The sequence below is a fragment of the Nilaparvata lugens genome, chromosome 3, assembly GCF_014356525.2.
Source record: "Nilaparvata lugens isolate BPH chromosome 3, ASM1435652v1, whole genome shotgun sequence".
NCBI lineage: Eukaryota > Metazoa > Arthropoda > Insecta > Hemiptera > Delphacidae > Nilaparvata > Nilaparvata lugens.
Window position 1 is genome coordinate 71,878,437 of NC_052506.1, and position 18,389 is coordinate 71,896,825.

General features: G+C 33.3%; 1 protein-coding gene across 1 annotated transcript; it reads right to left on the reverse strand.

Moving 5' to 3' along the window:
* Positions 1–932: 932 nt before the first annotated feature.
* Positions 933–17,500, reverse strand: LOC111044953 (V-type proton ATPase subunit d). Its single transcript, XM_022330230.2, has 7 exons — positions 17,257–17,500; positions 15,870–16,041; positions 14,499–14,677; positions 13,252–13,409; positions 10,795–10,971; positions 9,837–9,914; positions 933–2,066 (listed from the first exon to the last, which is right to left on the reverse strand). Exons 1-7 carry the CDS (start codon positions 17,375–17,377, stop codon positions 1,905–1,907), a joined length of 1,047 nt encoding a protein of 348 aa, XP_022185922.2. The 5' UTR covers positions 17,378–17,500; the 3' UTR covers positions 933–1,904.
* Positions 17,501–18,389: the final 889 nt, after the last annotated feature.

Genomic DNA, 18,389 nt, shown 5'->3' on the forward strand with positions numbered 1-18,389 from the left:
TAAAATAGGATAACTGAAACACCATAAAAGTTATCAAGTAGGTAACCTATTATATCATCACAACACAACTAGTTTCTACTCATCAAGAGCAATTTTCAAGTGATACAATAAAATAGTATCTGATAACTTTTATTATGTTTCAATGATTTCAGTACTAAAAATAAAAGTGAGTATTTAAAATAAGAAAACATTTTTGTTATGGCACAAGCTGCATGAAAATTCACCATACTTAACGATTCACCTGTACCATGAAATACCAGTTTTTTGACGCTTCATAATATGGCCTAATCAATAATATTTTCCAACTAAACTTTGAGGTTAATTTTTTTACTTTTATAGTACTTTTAACTTACTAGTTAAATCTGGACGCGTTTCAGGTTGCTGAGCCCCATCCTCAGTAGGCAAAGAGTCCTTGATACTCCTAGCATCAACGTACTCCTTGCCTGCTGAAGATGGAGATCAGCGCACTGAAACACGTGCAGGTTGAAAGTATGAAATCCTTAGAAGAAATCGAATCATTCACAGAAGAATTATAACGTTCACATGAAATAGATTTAAATACAATTACCTATTGAGGATTTCCTGTAGCGCGATTTATGAATAATTTAATGTACATGCCTACTCATTGGTTCTGTTTCCTTTTAACGTAATTGTTCAGTCCATGAAAATCAGTTCATATAAGACATTCGAATACAGTTAATAGGAAGAACATCCACAATACATCTAAAGAACCGATAAACAATCCAAAACAGTAGACAACCGTTGCTTTGAATAAGTTGAATGTAAATTACATTACCTTGGAATAATATTGTCTATGTCATTTTCATAATCTCCCTCATTTTACACTACCTGATCTCTCATTTTACACTAATCTCTCAGCATTTTACACTACCTGACTTCAAAAGTGGTTCAATGTACAATAAAAGATGAACAATTTTTCCAAACATTTAATTACACCAGACACCGTATTACATGATTTATGATAAATATATTCAACTGTACATAACATGGTATTCAAGAGCGATGATTTTCTATCTGATAATACATTCAACTGAAACATACTGTACATGCAATCAATTTACAATACTATGATATACACTACTGTGAATTATAATGTAATAGCTATATGAATCTACATTATTTTAAGCCTCAAGATGAATATTAGCTATCTACTTTTAATAATTCTTAACAATAACAGATTGAACAGTGATCACCACAAAACACAATATTCTTTCAATTGTTCTAAGTTATCAATGTTTAAAAATTGCAATAACAAGATTGACAAAATTAAAACTATAAAATACATGAAATGTGTGAAATTCAAAATTAAACTATGGTTATTGAGACAATCGCAGTATAAAATTATACTTTGTCCACCGGATTGCTCAAAAGCCCAAGTTTTTGGAACAAGAAACACTGCAAAATTAAAAATAATTCACGAATAAATTGAAGCCATGGAATGTAGAAGATATGTTGGGGATTTCATTTTCCAGATGATATAAGAGTTTATATAGTAGAAATAGCATCCATTCTATATATCATGCTTCAAAAATACTGCCAGGAAACTGATTAAAAGATTCATTTTGATCTTGGTGGTCCTTCGTCAAATCAATCTCGCGCAAAAACAAATCAAATAATAATGATCCCTTCAGAATTTTCCAAATAGATGAGAATTAAAAATATATTCTACTTACACAGTAAAAACAGTGATATTATACGAATTTAGACACATAATACAGTATGATAGATATTTACAATAAAATTTTCATAAGAGAGAACAGATAACTATTAAAAAAACAAAAGGAGGGAGAACAATTATTCTGGGCAATTTTGAAAAATAAACCTAATAATTATTGTTGATACTTTCGATAGATATTCCAGGATTTCTGGAAATGTAAATGCAATTAGAAAATTGGAATATAGTTGTCGATTTTTGCTCTGTGTTTTTGAGCGACGCACTCAGCGATCCACACAATGTTTCGACATTCCTGCTCTTTCAGCTTCAGATAAGAGTAGAACACACCGAAGTGGAATTGTTGCAGGAAAGCATTCACGTTCAACTGCACCTGATTAACAAATAATAACCAACTATACCACCAAAACTAAGAAGCATTAATTCCATGGTCATATGTCATAATCACTCAAGTCCAAAACTGCAGTTTTGAGAAAATGGAGTCCAAAGTTTTCTTGTATGTGCAAACATAATTTTCAAGAATATTTTCGATCCTATCACAATAAAACTTACAAAGTAGGTTCAAAATACACTTATTCATGATTCTATTATTCCAAAATAATGAATAAATAAAAAAACTAATGATTTTGAGTTGTTTGGTCCATGAAAAAATATGACATAAGTGGACTTAAGTCATTCTACCAAATGATACTTTACACCATCCAAACAGCAAGCTATTCACATTTTTAAACTAACTACAGTAAAGTGTTTATACCCAAGCATAGACTCCAAAAATTCATCAGCAATACCTGACTTAAGATGTTATAATGGTCTTGATAACGGAGGTAGGACTAAAGTGGTTTTACCAAAGTGTAGATCTCGAAAATTCTACATCCAGATGTGAAATTCTCATTTCTTTAAAAAGTGGACTTGAGTGCTTGTGTCAAATGACCAAGGAATTTTTAAATAGATAACACAATTTGTTTTCACCAATCAACTTATAATGAGCTACACCAGCACTACACTTGAATATTGCAATCAAAATGTTTTTATTACATCCCACAAATGAAATATGAATAAGTTGTAAATAGTCTGATTTGAATGAAAAATACGAACCATAATAATCAATGCCAATTTCTGAGCTTCGTGATCTGATACTACATTGACATATATATATATATATATATATATATATATATATATATATATATATATATAATATATATATATATAATATATATATATAATGTGCATACATAATATAATATAACATAATTTATTTATTTATTTATCTATTTATGGAGACAACAGGTTACCCCTAATGTGTCTCCTTCACAAATACAACAATACAAGATACAATACGTGAAATACAACAATACAACAATACAATGAAAAAAAAAATGAACAAAGTAACTTTCAATTGCAATATTGTTAAAAGAAAAAAAAACTATAGAAATACAAGAGAAGGAAAAGAAATAGATGTATACAATAAAATAATTATAAAACGGAATATAGAAATGAAAAGGTTCTAAAATTAAAATAAAAATGTTACAAAGAATGGATATAACTAACAAATGAATGTCAGAGGACTGGTACCTGCCAATGAAGCAACAGAATGAGTAAGATGTACGAGCACATAGTGCAATAGATACACACCTATATACAGCAACAAATAATCGACAACACGACTGAGCAAGGATATCTCACAATAGACTGTTTAATATTCTATAAAATTTTTCACGAGAGAACCAGAAGATGTCCAGTTACCCAGAGAAAGAGTTGAAAAGTCTCTGAATTCTGTTGACTGGAGAATTATAGTGACTCACAGTTCTGGACCGGGGCACAAAAAAAGAGAAAGTGGAGCGACGTGATATGGTAGATATATAAATATTTACATATGAAAGCAAATATGGGGAATCTATTTTATTATCACTTGATCATTACAATAAGGGTTCCAAATTTCAGACGCATACTCAAGAATACTTCGGACAAGAGATTTATACAGAAATATTATGGGTGAGACATCATTGAAAGGTGAACATGTTCTCAGGATAAACCCCATCTGCTGATTGGCCCTACTACACAAAAGGTCTATATGTTTATTGAATGTGAAATCAGAGCTGTAAATCACACCCAGGTGATTTATAAATCACCCAGGGTGTGAATAAATCACACCCTTAAAAGACTCTACCTCCTCCAACGGTATACCATCAATACTATAGATGCATCTGTGTGAAGCTACCTGCCGGGAAAATGATAAAGTTTTGCATTTAGCTATATTTATTCTAAGGCCATTATTCATACTCCATACACTTAGTTTATCAACATCCATTTGAAGGCTAAGGCAGTCATCAGGGCTCAAAATCGCTTTGTACAGCTTCACATCATCTGCATACATCAGACAGGATGAACCATCAAAGACAGCAGGGAGATCGTTAATGAATAGAAGGAAGAGAAGTGGTCCAAGGTTAGAACCCTGAGGCACCCCAGATGTACAGTTGAAAGTTCTAGACTTGAAATTATGTACTCTAACATATTGCACTCTTGAATTCAAATAGCTCTCAACAAGATTTGCCAGGCTTGTACAGAAACCAATCGACTTCAGTTTTTTAACTAATATTCTGTGATTGATTGAATCGAATGCCTTTGAGAGATCCGAAAAAACAACATCAACCCGCCCTCCACCGTCAAGAACTCTGGATACCTCATTGCTGAACTCCATTAGATTAGTCACCGTAGAACGGCCTGACAGAAATCCATGTTGCTCGTCCGCGATTACTCCCTTCACCTGCCTGTATATAACTGCATGCAAAATTATTTCAAAAACTTTGGAAAAGCAATTTAAAATTGATATGGGCCTATAATTACTTATATCAGTTCTCTTACCTGACTTGAAGATAGGAGTAATTCTAGCGACCTTCCATTTAGAAGGGAATTGGCCAGTCCTAATCGATAAATTGAAAATGAATTGCAATGGACTAAGGAGTACCTCTGCACAACCCTTCACAATAAAAGTAGGTATCAAGTCAGGGCCCTCGGAACAGCTAGATCTAAGGCTGTTAATAGCAGACAGGATCTCGTCAGAGGAGACAGAATCAATACCAACACCTAATCCCAATCTCCCAGACATCTCCAGCTCATTCTCATGCATATCAGGGGCGGCGTGTGTATCAACCTCATACACTGACTCAAAATATTTCGCGAACCCATCTACAACCGCAGAACCGCAGTAGGACTCCCCATTCAGCGACATCGTCGACTCCACAAACGACGTTTTTCTCTTGGAATTTACATAATTCCAAAAGTTTTTCATACTTCCATCCAAGCCTGACTGAATCGATGTCAAATAGTTTTCATGAGACTTAGATATTCTAGCCTTCAAGGATGTTCGTAAACTTTTGAAAAGGTTATCATGATAAGGGGACACTCTTCTTTTTCGTGCACATCTATTCTTAATCCTCAAATCAGAAATTATATCAGGAGTAAACCAAGGAGGGTATTTATTTTTTTTTTTCTTCAATACGATCCTTGGAATACACTCATCCAAATATTTGTAGAGTAGACTATAGAACACGTCCACTGCAGAGTCGACATCAGTACAGCCAAACACAGAGTCCCAACAACAGTCTCGCAGCTTACAATAAAGTTGAAAGTAATCCCCTTTAGAATAATTATACCGGGATTCAAATGGATCACCCGGAGATTCATTTGCCTCCGGAACAGAATACGAAGCATCAACACACAATGCCGGGTGATGGCCGTCTTCAGGAAGCAAGGGATCATCGCTTTGGAAGACTTTGGCAGGAAAGTTACAAAGGACCAGGTCCAAAGTCCTACCCAGTTCGTTTTTTACCGGATTTAGAGAAACAAGATCATAGAATGACATAAAATTGTGAAGCATTCTTGCCTTAATTGTCCCCACAAAAAAATCATAATCATTTGAGCAGATTTCAGGCAGATTAAAGTCTCCGATAACCAAGAAATTACCGTTGATTAGGCCATTGAGTGATTCAAGGTGGTCACAATAATTGAGAAAAACATTTGTTGAAATTGTCGGCGATAAATAAACAGCATTAATGAAGAAGTGAGTGGAATTAGATCTTATTTTTATTATTAATTATTAATGTCACTTATTTTGAGCTCCTCACAGAGCTCAGATTGCAACGATCTCTGAACGGCGACAAGTACTCCTCCTCCCCTCCGAAGACCATCGCCACTACCCCTATCACTTCGATAAACAGCATATCGTTCATCAAATATTTCAGAACTTTTTATGCCATCATGTAACCATGTTTCAGTTAAAATTATCAGATCATAGTTGCTGCCCAATAACGATGCGTACAGACTTGAAGTTTTAGTACGAAGTCCTCTAACATTCCGATAATAAATGGATAAATTAGAATTCAATGACATAAGATACAATAATAAAAATTAATGAGAAAAACATATAAAGCCTAAACAAGAAAAAGAGAATAGAAATTTGAAGTTGAAAAAGAAGAAAAAAAAAGTATAAACCTAATACAAATTTTTAATAACTTTAAGCTATGCCTCAAAAAGATTACACACTACTCCGCACTTTAATTAATCTGTGAAATTGAATGGCTGCTAACAGAAACCGCATCATTCATCACCATTCAATACAAGAATCATAGACTGCGAAAAGGGCAAGAGCATTATCACCCAAACACAAAGCACCAATAGAGGAGCGAAAAATCTAGATTAACTCAATATATCCCGTTTCATCCCAAATTATTATTTTTTCATTTTTTCTTAGTTTATACGAAAAGTTTACTTTAGTATTACATATTCACTATAGATATACTATAAAATATGCAAAATTTGTAGATACAAACAAAATACAGCATGTCGACATATGTCGACAGTGGGAATGATCGGTCCCAGGTAGATAAAACAGATGCATGTCTACATTTGTCGACAGTGGGAATGAACGGTGGGGTGTATTCTGGTAGTTGAAAAAGTACTATTATTTATTTTTATGTGTTTTATTTCATCATTAAATTACAAATTACTTGACAATTGATTATAAAAAAGTTTTATTACATCATTACATTACAAATTACTTGACAATTGATTTTTAAAAAGGTTTATTGCATCATTACATTGTTAATTATGTACTTGATGAATCATTAGCGGGTGTGGAATGCCTCTGCACACAACACATGGCAACCAACTTTGCATATTTTGCATTTTTTTCTGGTTGCTTTGGAACACAATGCACAGCGTACTTGTTTTTCGACAGTTTCCAGAAAATGATCCTTACCACTGAAACGAACTTCCGGCAGAACCCTATTAGACACTTTCATACTTGGTCTTCCTGAAGAAGGGCGAGGGGTTGTGCATGTTTGTAAATAAGTGCGGACAATGTATCTTGTAAAGCCAAGGAGATCAAGTTTGTTTTCCACCCCTCTTTGTGTCATTCTGTACAATAACCAAGCATTGTTCATACTAACATTCAAGAGGTATGCAATGATCGGCCAATACCACTTCTTATTACGGATGTTTATCCGGTATGCAGCAACATTCTCGTCTAATCTATCCACCCCACCCATATGCAAATTATACCAGTTCACACAATTAGGCTGAGGAATAATTATGTGCTTTTTCTGATGACTTGACCAACGTTTTGCTTTTCCCATTGGCTGAACACCTGTTGCTGTTGATGCCATTGTAAAGACACTATTATCCATGTATCTTACAAGGGTTATATTAGTGTCTGTATCAGTGACTTGATGGAAAGTTCCTCTTGGCTCTTTTTTTAGATCTTGAGGCTGGCGGAGAGGGGCACCCTGTACTCTGTCTACTCTGATTGTTCCTGTTCCGTAGTGTCCATTATTTCGCAATTCCTCCAGTAGTTTGAGAGATGTGAAGAAGTTGTCAAAGAAGAAACAGTATTTCCTATCTGATGGAAGTTCGGAAATTAGGTCCATTACAACTGACCCTCCCACACCGAGTTCTGGATTTGTTGCACCAGTCGATTTGCCCTGATATGGTTCCATTTGAATTGCATATCCTAACCTTGTAGCAAGCATCCAAACTTTGTAGCCAAATCTAATAGGCTTTCCATGGATATGTTGTTTTGCGCCATGTCTACCAAAATATGGTACCATGGACTCATCGATTGAAAGATAGACATCACCAGGAAAGTACTGAAGCCATCGTTCGTTCAACATACACATGACTGGCCGGACTTTAGCAAATTTGTCATCTTTGTCAATCTTTACATTTTCACAGAAGTGGATGTAACGTAGGAGATCTTCAAAACGATTACGTGACATAGCACTTGAAACTGCCTCATGATGGGTGTCTTCTGCTGTTTCCCAGTACATTCTGTAACGTGCCATTGTGTTATAGCCAGACAAAAAAAGAATAGAAAAAAACTGACGTATTTCATTTTTCGAGGTAGAAAAATCCATATTTCCCTTTTCTCTAGCATATAGATTAGTACAAAAAACGATGTATTCAACCACTTCATTGTCAAAAAAGAATTCAAATAGCTCTACTGGAGAATAGTCATTTTCCAAGAAATTTGCCCGAGTAAACTCTATAGAAGTCTTATCTGCAATGTCATTTTCTTGCCATTTACGAATTTTCTTGAGCACTTTCACCTTCTTCTTCTTCTTTTTGTTCACATCTTTCTTTTGTTTTCTCTTCTTCGAATTTTTCTCAGTCACATTTTCACTAATTCGTTCTTCAGTATTTTTATTTGTGCTTATTGATACACTCTCTTCTTCGTTTACTTCTTGTTCACATTTGCCTTCTTCTTCAGTATTTTCTTGACTTATTTCTTCTTCCTCTATTTCGCCGATTCTAAATTCAACTAGCCCATCATCAGTTAACTTTCTTCCTATCAATTCACCACGAGCTCGGAGTTGGTTACCAGATAAATGATTTATGTTGCCTGTAGGAGTATCATCATCGGAATCACACTCACTGATGGCTGCATTTTCAGGTGGATCTATGAAAAATGTTGGATCGACAATATCTTCATCTTCTTCTAAAATACTGGCGATTTCAGCGACCGTTAGCCTGAAAACAAACAAATAATTGCAACAACTATCGCCCCTACCAGTCGTTCCCACCGTCGACATATGTGGACATCAATATTTAACCTTAGTATTGATAGATAAAAAACAGTAATTTCCATGTGAAACGCAAATAAGCATAAAATAAATGATTACTAGACAAACTAGTCGACTCAATAATAATTATTATCAATCGATACTTTCAAAACGACTAGGTACCGTACTGTAAACTGTTGCTGTAAATTATCCACGGTAAACATGGGAGAAAACAAAGCAGAAGCGGCAGAATATACATATTATGTCAATGAGCCACCAAATTTTGTATCATTTCAAGAATATACAACATATAACACCACAGCCAATAAATAATACTGATAACACCGATAATAAGCAGGTCAATAATAATTATTAAGTAATCAATGAAATACTTTGGATTAGTTATTACAATATCATAAATAATAACAAAGCAATCTAATCAATTTTCATGTGAAACTGAGAACCACTTTTGAGATTTTTACAGGTTTGTTGAAACTTCTCATAGAATAACTCAAGTGAGACAAGTCGGTCTACAATTCATTTCAGAGGCCCTGAATTGAACCCCGTGTGACCAGAAGAGCCAGCCAGATTACAATTCACTAAGCAGAAGACAAATAGCAGCTTGAGATTTAATGCTAGTAGAGATTATCTCAGAAATTGAAAAATGGACATACAAATGTTGTTCACCAAGCTTTCGATATATCCAATTCTCAATTACTTTATATATAGTTCGAAATACAATTAGTTTTTTTTTTTAATTAATACGATTAGCCTACTCATTTCCTTTTCAGCACAATAACCTCAAAAAATACAAGTATAGATTCAGTCTAGAAGGACAAATTATGATGGAGAGTGCACTTATTTCACTTCAACATGAGCAAAGTTTAAATATTTTCAAAATTGATATAATCAAATTGAAATCCCAAGGAATCTTGAACAGAACGGTACAAAAAAAAAATGAATGTGTTGTAGTTGTAGATGAGAGATTATATTTTGGAAACCAACCGTCTTTCCAAGGTAAGGTAAATAAATCATATTTGTATGGAAAAGTGACATGTTTCTAAAACAACATAAATATCACTTACCTCCTGCTCAAAGAATCGATCCTCCAGCGTTTTATCGCCAGGATTGTTTCCAGCGCCCTCGAACAAAGCACTGTACTCCTGAAAAGTGTAATGAAAATTATTCTCAAATTATTTTTGTTTCAAGAAAATGTTTAGCACCTTTTAACCTTCGAACCTATAATGTGTCTCCTCAAGTAAATTACTTGTACATGATAAAATAAAAAAATAGTGAATGAAGCATATTTCCAGAATCTTGAAGAATTAAAACGTGTTTGGAAACTACGTGATTTAATTATGTTATTATGTTTATTATATAATATATTACTATAGTAATTTATTATATAATAACATACTATCATTACAATCAATATGATCGTAATAATACATTATGACATTACAATATTACATTGTATTAAATATAATCCTATCTGTGATGCTGGAGTATGGAGAATCCGCACCAATCAAGAGCTGCAAGAACTTTATAATTCTTTAGACATTGTAGCTGAAATAAAGGTGCGGCGTCTTAGGGCATGTAGATGAGTGACTCGAGTGAATAGTGCAAAGAAAGTCTACAGGATGAATCCAGGTGGAAGGAGATTGATTGGAAGGCCAAGACTGCGATGGATCAATGACGTTGAGGCTGGCTTGAGGCAGATGGGCATGAGAGGATGGAGAAAGAAAGCACAGGATCGAGATGAATGGAGATGCGTATTACGGGAGGCCAAGACCCTAAATAATTAGATTTAATAATAATAAAGACATTACCTACATTATATTTGGACAATTTGTGACAGAATTATGAAATTGAAGAAGTTTTGGTCTATAGCCTGTTTTTTTCTTTTCCGACTTGTTTTGTTTGCTCTATCAAATAAATAAATAAATGGGTTGTAGAGACAAGGAGAAAGTAAGTATTAAATATAATACAAGAATATTACAAATCATTCAGTGTGGGATGATAGTGAAGAGAGCAGTGACTTACAGCATAATACTCAGCGACAGCCTTGACTTGTTCGTAGTCGTCAGCCCTGGCCAGAGCAGCCAGCCCGTCGGGGTTCAGCTTGCCGCAGCGCGGGTACAGCTTGGCGCGGTCGTCCTTTGTCAGCTCCGTGCCGAACGAGTTGATCGTGATTATTATGGCACGGCGGTCAGCTTCAAACTGCAAACCAAACAATCGATTTACTACTACATACCTAATTAAAAATATGGATTAAAAATATATGAGCTAATGTATTTATTTATTCTGGAAATGAAAAAGCAACAACACAACAATAGCTGACTCAATGAAAATTGAGTTCGGAATGTGTTCATCTCTTTTGTCCACTGATTTCACTAAGTGTGAAAATCAAAAATCATTGTGAAGTGTTGTGAATACAATCAATGGAGTCACTACTTGAGAATTGACTTCAAAAGTGAAAAACGCTTTTATATGATGGAATCTCCATGATATTTTATTGATGTAACCAGATCAGATAAATTTAAAAATAATGAAAATTACTTCTGCATCAAGTGAAGAAGTTGTCAGAGAGACTTTACAATGGTGCCTGCTCAGCATTACCCTCATACTAGGAATTTGGAAAAGGAAATTTATTATTGGTTCTCAAAATATTAGATTAGATTGATTTATTTTTTATGGATTATGCTAGCTTATACACTAAATCAAAATAATTTATAATATACTGTAGGTAAACTATTGTATGATTATAAAAGCATAAGCTAAAGAATTATTATTTGATTTAAAGATTGAATGCAATTTGAATTACTATGGTATACTGATTTTTTATGGCGATCCTGGCTGATAGCTGGACAATGATGAATGGAATGTTGAGAGATGTGAATGAGGCTTGTGAGAGGTATGGAATGAGGATAAACGTCAGGAAGACAAAGTGCATGAGAATTGGTGCAGGGAAAGCAAGAATGGGGAATGCTGTACTGGAGGGTGAACAGATGGAACAGGTATCATCTTTCAAGTATTTAGGAAGCATAATGGAAGAGGATATGAAATGCAACAAAGAAATCAAAGTAAGAATTGCTATGGCAAAAACAGCATTCAATAAGAAAAAGAGAATTCTTGGTAGCCAACTGGACAAGACATTAAGGAAAAGGCTAATAAAGTGCTATGTTTGGAGTGTGGCACTGTATGGTGCAGAAACTTGGACGCTGAGAAAGTAGAATAAGAGGAGGCTTGAGGCATTGGAAATGTGGATATGGAGAAGGATGGAGGGGATCAGTTGGAGGGATAAAGTTACAAACGAGGAGGTGTTGAGGAGGGTTGGGGAAAGAAGGAGTCTGCTGGATGTGATAAAGGGAAGAAAGAGGAGATGGCTGGGACATTGGATGAGACGGCAATGCTTGTTGGTGGATGCCATGGAGGGGACCATTCAGGGAAGAAGAGGAAGAGGGAGAAGAAGATACAAAATGTTGGACGACATCAAGGAGGGATGAGCTACTATGCAACGAAGCGACTGGCAGAGAGTAGAAGAGAGTGGAGGGCTGCTGCCATATAGAAGGACCTGCTTACGAGCAGAAAACTACAGACAGACTGATTTTATTAATTTGTACAAATGACACTTGATAAACATAACTTTGGAAGAGAAATAATAAGGCCATCCTTGTGCTAATTTTCCCTCTAATGTAGGTAATATGACACAGTCCATATTAGTCCAATAAAGGTTAGTCCTACACGCACTATTTGAACACACTTTTCAGTCATAATACAATTTTATAACAAAGTCTACATGAAAAGTCTTATACCTACATACATCAAATACAAACTGTATTTGGCCTTCTTTGCGATGTTTGTAAAGATTGTTTCTTTCTTTCCAAAAGATTGAGTTGACTTAAAGATAATGGCAGATGCTCAATTGATCAGCTGCCGAACAGAAATAGCAGGAGAATGTCTTTTATATTACCTGCACGATTACAGAGCTTTCCAACAACTCAAGTGAATAATAAAATTAAAAATATATATATACCGTAGGCTACTGTACCTCTAATACTAGCAGAGCATTAATTGAGTACAGGATCAACAAAATAGACTACATAAGCTCTATTCTACCTATAAGTGACTTACTACATTCATTTCGTCAGTAAATTAATGCTGATTTCATCACCATAAACAATGAAGAATAGAAAAAAAATATAAATAATTGCCTGAGTCATAATTTGAAACCTTTTGACCTATATTCAAAATAATTTCAAGTATGAACTCGATTAAGTCCAAACTTCAGAATTGAACTGATGTCGGTATTCAAAAGTCGATGCGAATCTGCTGGAACTTGACTTACTGAAGTTCGAACTTGACTAACTTAGTCAAGTTCAAAATTGAAATAATTTTGAATACCGGCCTAATTTCTAGACTGATTCCTGGAAGAAGCAATAATTATTTTATTCAACTGGATTAAATTCAACACTCAAAGTTTACTGTAATTATACTCACAGCAATTATTTCGCACATGGCATCAGCGGTTGTTCCACCGATGTTCTTGCAGAATTCATAGAAGGCTTCCAAATATGCCTTGTAAAGAGTGTTTCTTATGATCTCAATGTTCATCTCATCTAAATCTTGCTCACTGATGCAGTCAACAAAGAAAGGAGCTGAAAATAACAATGGAAGCATTAGAGTATAAATCGTCAATTATTATCAATGTAGGAAAATGGAAGCGATTTGTGTGAAATTTTAGTGGGGATAACAAGGCAACTATTAGTAGTATGAATGAATAGGAGAGCTTATTATAAGTATTATCAATACAAGCAATTTCCAAAAAATCAAAATCATCTATTTGCCAATCATAAAGACAACAATAATAAATAAAACAAATACTTCATACTTATACAGAATAAACCTAATATTTAAACTTAAATTTTTAATTGGCGTTGCCAGCAAAACTTAAGTTTGAGTGCCAGAAGATGTAATTTTTTACGTGAAGTTGAATGAAGTTACAATGAATTTGTAATGATGAAGCCATATTTATATTACAATCACAAAATGTTGTAGCCATATTTTCCAGCCGATAAGGATCGATGACTCATGGTTACAATAAACGCGTAAATTCAAGAATAAGTAGGCTATTTATCCGGTTCGATGACTCATGGTTACAATAAACGCGTCAATTCAAGAATAAGTAGGCTATTTATCCAACAGACTCATTATGATAGCAATAATGCTAATGCTGAACTAGCAATTTAAATAAAATAGCAAATAGCAGGGAGAATTTATTCATGTATTTTTATAACACTTTTATATTTGTAAATATGTCATATTTTATAAATAAACCAATATTTGAATTTGAATTTAAATAATTTATCATGAAACAGAACTAAATATTTTTAAAAGGTGATGTAATAATAGCTCCACAAAATTCTTCAATTCATTTTTTTTAGTATCAAGTGATTCACGATTTCCTATATCAAGCATGAATAACATGGATTAAATTTGCGATGAATATCAAACAACTGTCACTACTATACAGAAAAGAACTAGAATAACTTTGATAATTTTTTCGCTAATATGCCATAGTTCAACTACTGACTAATAGAAACAACGAAATGATCAACAGTCACCAGTTTTCAAAATACCAGAGCTAGAGTTTTATTTGAGTACATGAGTAGCCTATTACAATATTCTTTGGACGATTTTAGTTCAAAAAACCCTAAATGAAACTGTTAAGAGTTGTTGGAATTTACCAAGTGGGGTATCGACAAGAACAGCATTGTAGAGCTCAGCGGGCGTGGCAGCCACGTGGATGGCCTCCATCTGCTCAAAGCTGCCGAGTGGATGGCATTTGGGGATCAGCTCAGAAATGGGCCGCTGGTGGAGAGTACCCGTGATCAGAAGAATTATGTTGTCGATCATGTAGCTATACCTATACAGATAGATTATAATACTGAGTAACAGGAAACAATAAAAAACACAACATAGAATGATGATCATAATCTTTAATATTATTATTGAACATCCATGCAAAAACATCATTCAAATAATCGAAAGTTTCGCATAAACATGAAAATGAGAAAATCAATTCCTAAACATAACATAATACTGATTATATAGTCAAATTCACTTTATTTTACTCATGTATTTCCATTGCAGTAATTACTCAAGTCTTCTTACAATTGATTTTACTATTATAATAATATTTTTCAAATTATGTAATAGTTTCACATATTTATGTGTTTGACAAATTTTATTGGACATAACACAATTTTGCAATATAACTTGTTTTTTTTTTAATTTTCGTTGCAGTTTTATTTTTGAAATATCACCATTGCCCTTGTAAAATGTGGGGCTCAAGCTCAATATGTAGGCCTACTCAATCAACAAGTAACTAAGAGCCAAAGAATTAGAGCCGCAATAGATCATCATCGTGAATCATATTGATCAGTAACTCAAAATTGCAAATGAAACCAGTGTTATACGAAATGCGAAATCATTTCCAAGATCCAACAAAATTGAGACAAAAACGTGGATGAAGCTGATAAAATTTCAAGTTTGTTTTTCACTATAATTAAATAATTAATTACTACTCTATTTGCTTACTCTTTCTCAATTTGCTTTGTAAACCGTAACACTTCTTTTTTATTTTAAGTAGTTTTTTTCTGCCCAAACAGGTTTCTGTAACCTTTGGGATTATTTTACATGAATATTTGATTTTTGGTAATGTTCTTCAGGGTATGATTGTAATTTTTTAGTTATATGGTGATTGTTTCATGACTATGTAATTTCATGCTCTGTATATATTGTAAAAATGGAAAATAAATTGATTTGATTAAATTCATTGCCTAATCTTTTAAGTTTGTCGTGTGCTTGGAAGTGATAATAAACTCTGGAACTGGAACTGAGATTTTCATACACTTACTCTTGCTTTCTCAACAAATCAATTTTAGTATTGTCTCACACTACTTAGCATACGATTAGAATTCAAGGTGATCATATCCCATATTTAGTATTACATTATTCGTTCTAGAATAGAAACATAATTTTTTTCCAAAATATTTGGAGTAATAATGCAGACTGACCTATACCAAAAAACATTAATGGTAGCTTAGGCTACTTACGTTATAAAGTCTAGAAATGTTGATAAGGGTTCAACAGCTTGATTGCGCATATGTTGAAATTCAATCACAAGCTTTTCCCTCAATTTGTCATCAATTACTGATACGGCCAGAGGACTTGGTTCATTTGCCAAGAAGCTGCCATAATCTGTTCCTTGAAGGTGAAGTTTTAAATCTGTAACAAAATTTCAAATATTATCACTTGATAACAAAAAATAAAAAGATTAAGGCTGATCACACACCGATTAGTCAAGACAAGACTAGTCACGTTAAGTCACAATACTTCACATAGTTGCTTATGGAGTCATGTCTAATTGCAATGACTAATTAGTGTGTGTTGCGTCATAAGCAGCAATGTGAAGTATTGTGACTAAATGTGACTAGTCTTGTTTTGACTAATCTGTGTGTGACCAGCCTAACCTTTGATTTGAACTGAACAGACTAAATTTATTAGTTTGATCAAATAGTATATTACTGGTAGGCTAATATTGTTTATTCTACGTTAGATTTGGACTGAATTCATCTTTGTGAGGAACTTTAGAGTAGTGTGATTTAAAATATTTCATTCTACTAGCCTATTTAAGTTAAAAAATACTTGTTCTCTTCCAACAAAGTAGTCTAAATAAAAAATGTCAATACAAGAAAACCTTTTAAATAACGAAAAGGCGAATACATCCATTATAATTGAAATTTGAAAAAACTTACCCTTATAAATATCTTTATTTATTTCATCAAGTACCTAGGTTAGGTTAGAAATTTTTATCTTACGACATGAACAGACTTCTAAGTCAAGATATGATATATTAATCGCACAAAATTGAATAAAATTCACTTATTATTATCATTTTATATGATACCTAGTTCTGAATCAGTTTCAAGATATCTGTCCTAAAATAATGATAAAAGCTTTAAACATAGAAAACATCAGTCATTACAAATGAATTAGGCTATACACCTATTAGTTCTTACTCTCAAAAATATTAATACTATATTTTAGTAAATTATGCTCAAGGTGGGTGGTAGGTAGGCCAATAATTGAAACGCCAGAAGACTTACAGTATAACCTTACCTAAAATAAATTAGATTTAGGCTACCTTAATCGCTCAAAAATAAATAAATTAGTATAATTATGTATTATTTACTCTGATTTTGAAATATTCAACTACCCACTAGAGGAAGATTGCTTGAATCTTATCACAAGACTCAAGAATAGAAATAGGGTACGAGAAACCCTGGTCAAGTTGTAGGCAATGTAGGGGAATCCAGTATCTTATCCCGTTCAAAATTATCTAAATTTCAATTTTTACGATTATTTCAAAAGAGAAGATATATCCATCTATAAAATGGTATCAATATAAATGATTTTTTGAATAAATAAAAGCAAATTTACCTTCCAAAGTTTCACACTGCACAAGGTTCAAATAATCCGTTTGCCTTAGAATTCCACATTTGAAACCTCTGCAAAGTCCTTCCAAGTAGCCTCCATCAATATTAAAAGTACAGCCAACCATTTTTAAAGATTAAAATGCAAAATATACTACAAAAGTTTATAAATTAGGGCTGTAGAATATTGAACTGATTGCACACACACAGCTCCAGCAGACTCGACTCGCCCACAAAAATCATATGATCTGTCGTCAATAGATCTTACCGCCTTCTGTATTACATCGAAGATGTAATACAAGATTTTAGGTAAACTTAACTTCTTATACTTGAAATTTTATGATAGAAATATTTTTAAAACTATTTAAAACACTTTAAAGATAATAACTTCTATTGAATGTGGATATAAATCTGAGAAAATTTAGGAACACATTTAACAAAGTGGCAGTGGCCGAATAGCGGCAAATTTGAAATGAAGGCGAACAAACATTTACATAAATTATAAATACATACTTACTTCTTAAAATCATAAAGTCTAAGTGGGACAGTCAATATTTTTGATTGTTTGAATAGGATTGTTGGGAAGATATTGCAATATGTATCACGATCATCATCTGGAGAACTGACGATTTCAATTAGGTATTTTACTAATAATGTGTATGTTGTACGTACCTTCTTGATAGTTGAATAATTAGCAACTTAACGTAATTTTATTTTAAAATAGAAATAAGAACATAGAAATTTTGAATAAATAGTTTTGTTTATTGAACTTAAAATATCAATGGAATAAAAAGTAGTCGGAACCCAGGAAATGGATATCATGACGACGACACACACACATACTACTTTCAAACGCAAAACCAGCCCTGGCAAGTTACTCCTTTTTCATTCAAACGCACACGACTACAAAAATATTGTATTAAAAAGTGTCAAAAAGCTTAAACATTGACACGGCACATGTCAAAGTGCAAGTCAACTTGCAATAACTTGATATTATAACCAGATAATTGATTTTCATTTATACAAATGATCAAACTTGATTGAGCTATATGGATAAAAGAATTGAATGAATTCTTCATAGTTTCGGAAATATTATAACTTCTATACATTTTAATAAAATATTTTTTGTCCAACCTACGT

Bases quoted from the DNA above. Each gene is read 5' to 3' on its own strand.
- LOC111044953 (XM_022330230.2), bottom strand. From the start codon at position 17,377: ATGGTTGGCTGTACTTTTAATATTGATGGAGGCTACTTGGAAGGACTT. The intron at 13,410-14,498 runs GTAAATTCCAAC...TGTTATTTTCAG, and splicing joins TCTTGTCGATACCCCACTTG to CTCCTTTCTTTGTTGACTGC. The intron at 10,972-13,251 runs GTGAGTATAATT...TTTGGTTTGCAG, and splicing joins CCATGTGCGAAATAATTGCT to TTTGAAGCTGACCGCCGTGC.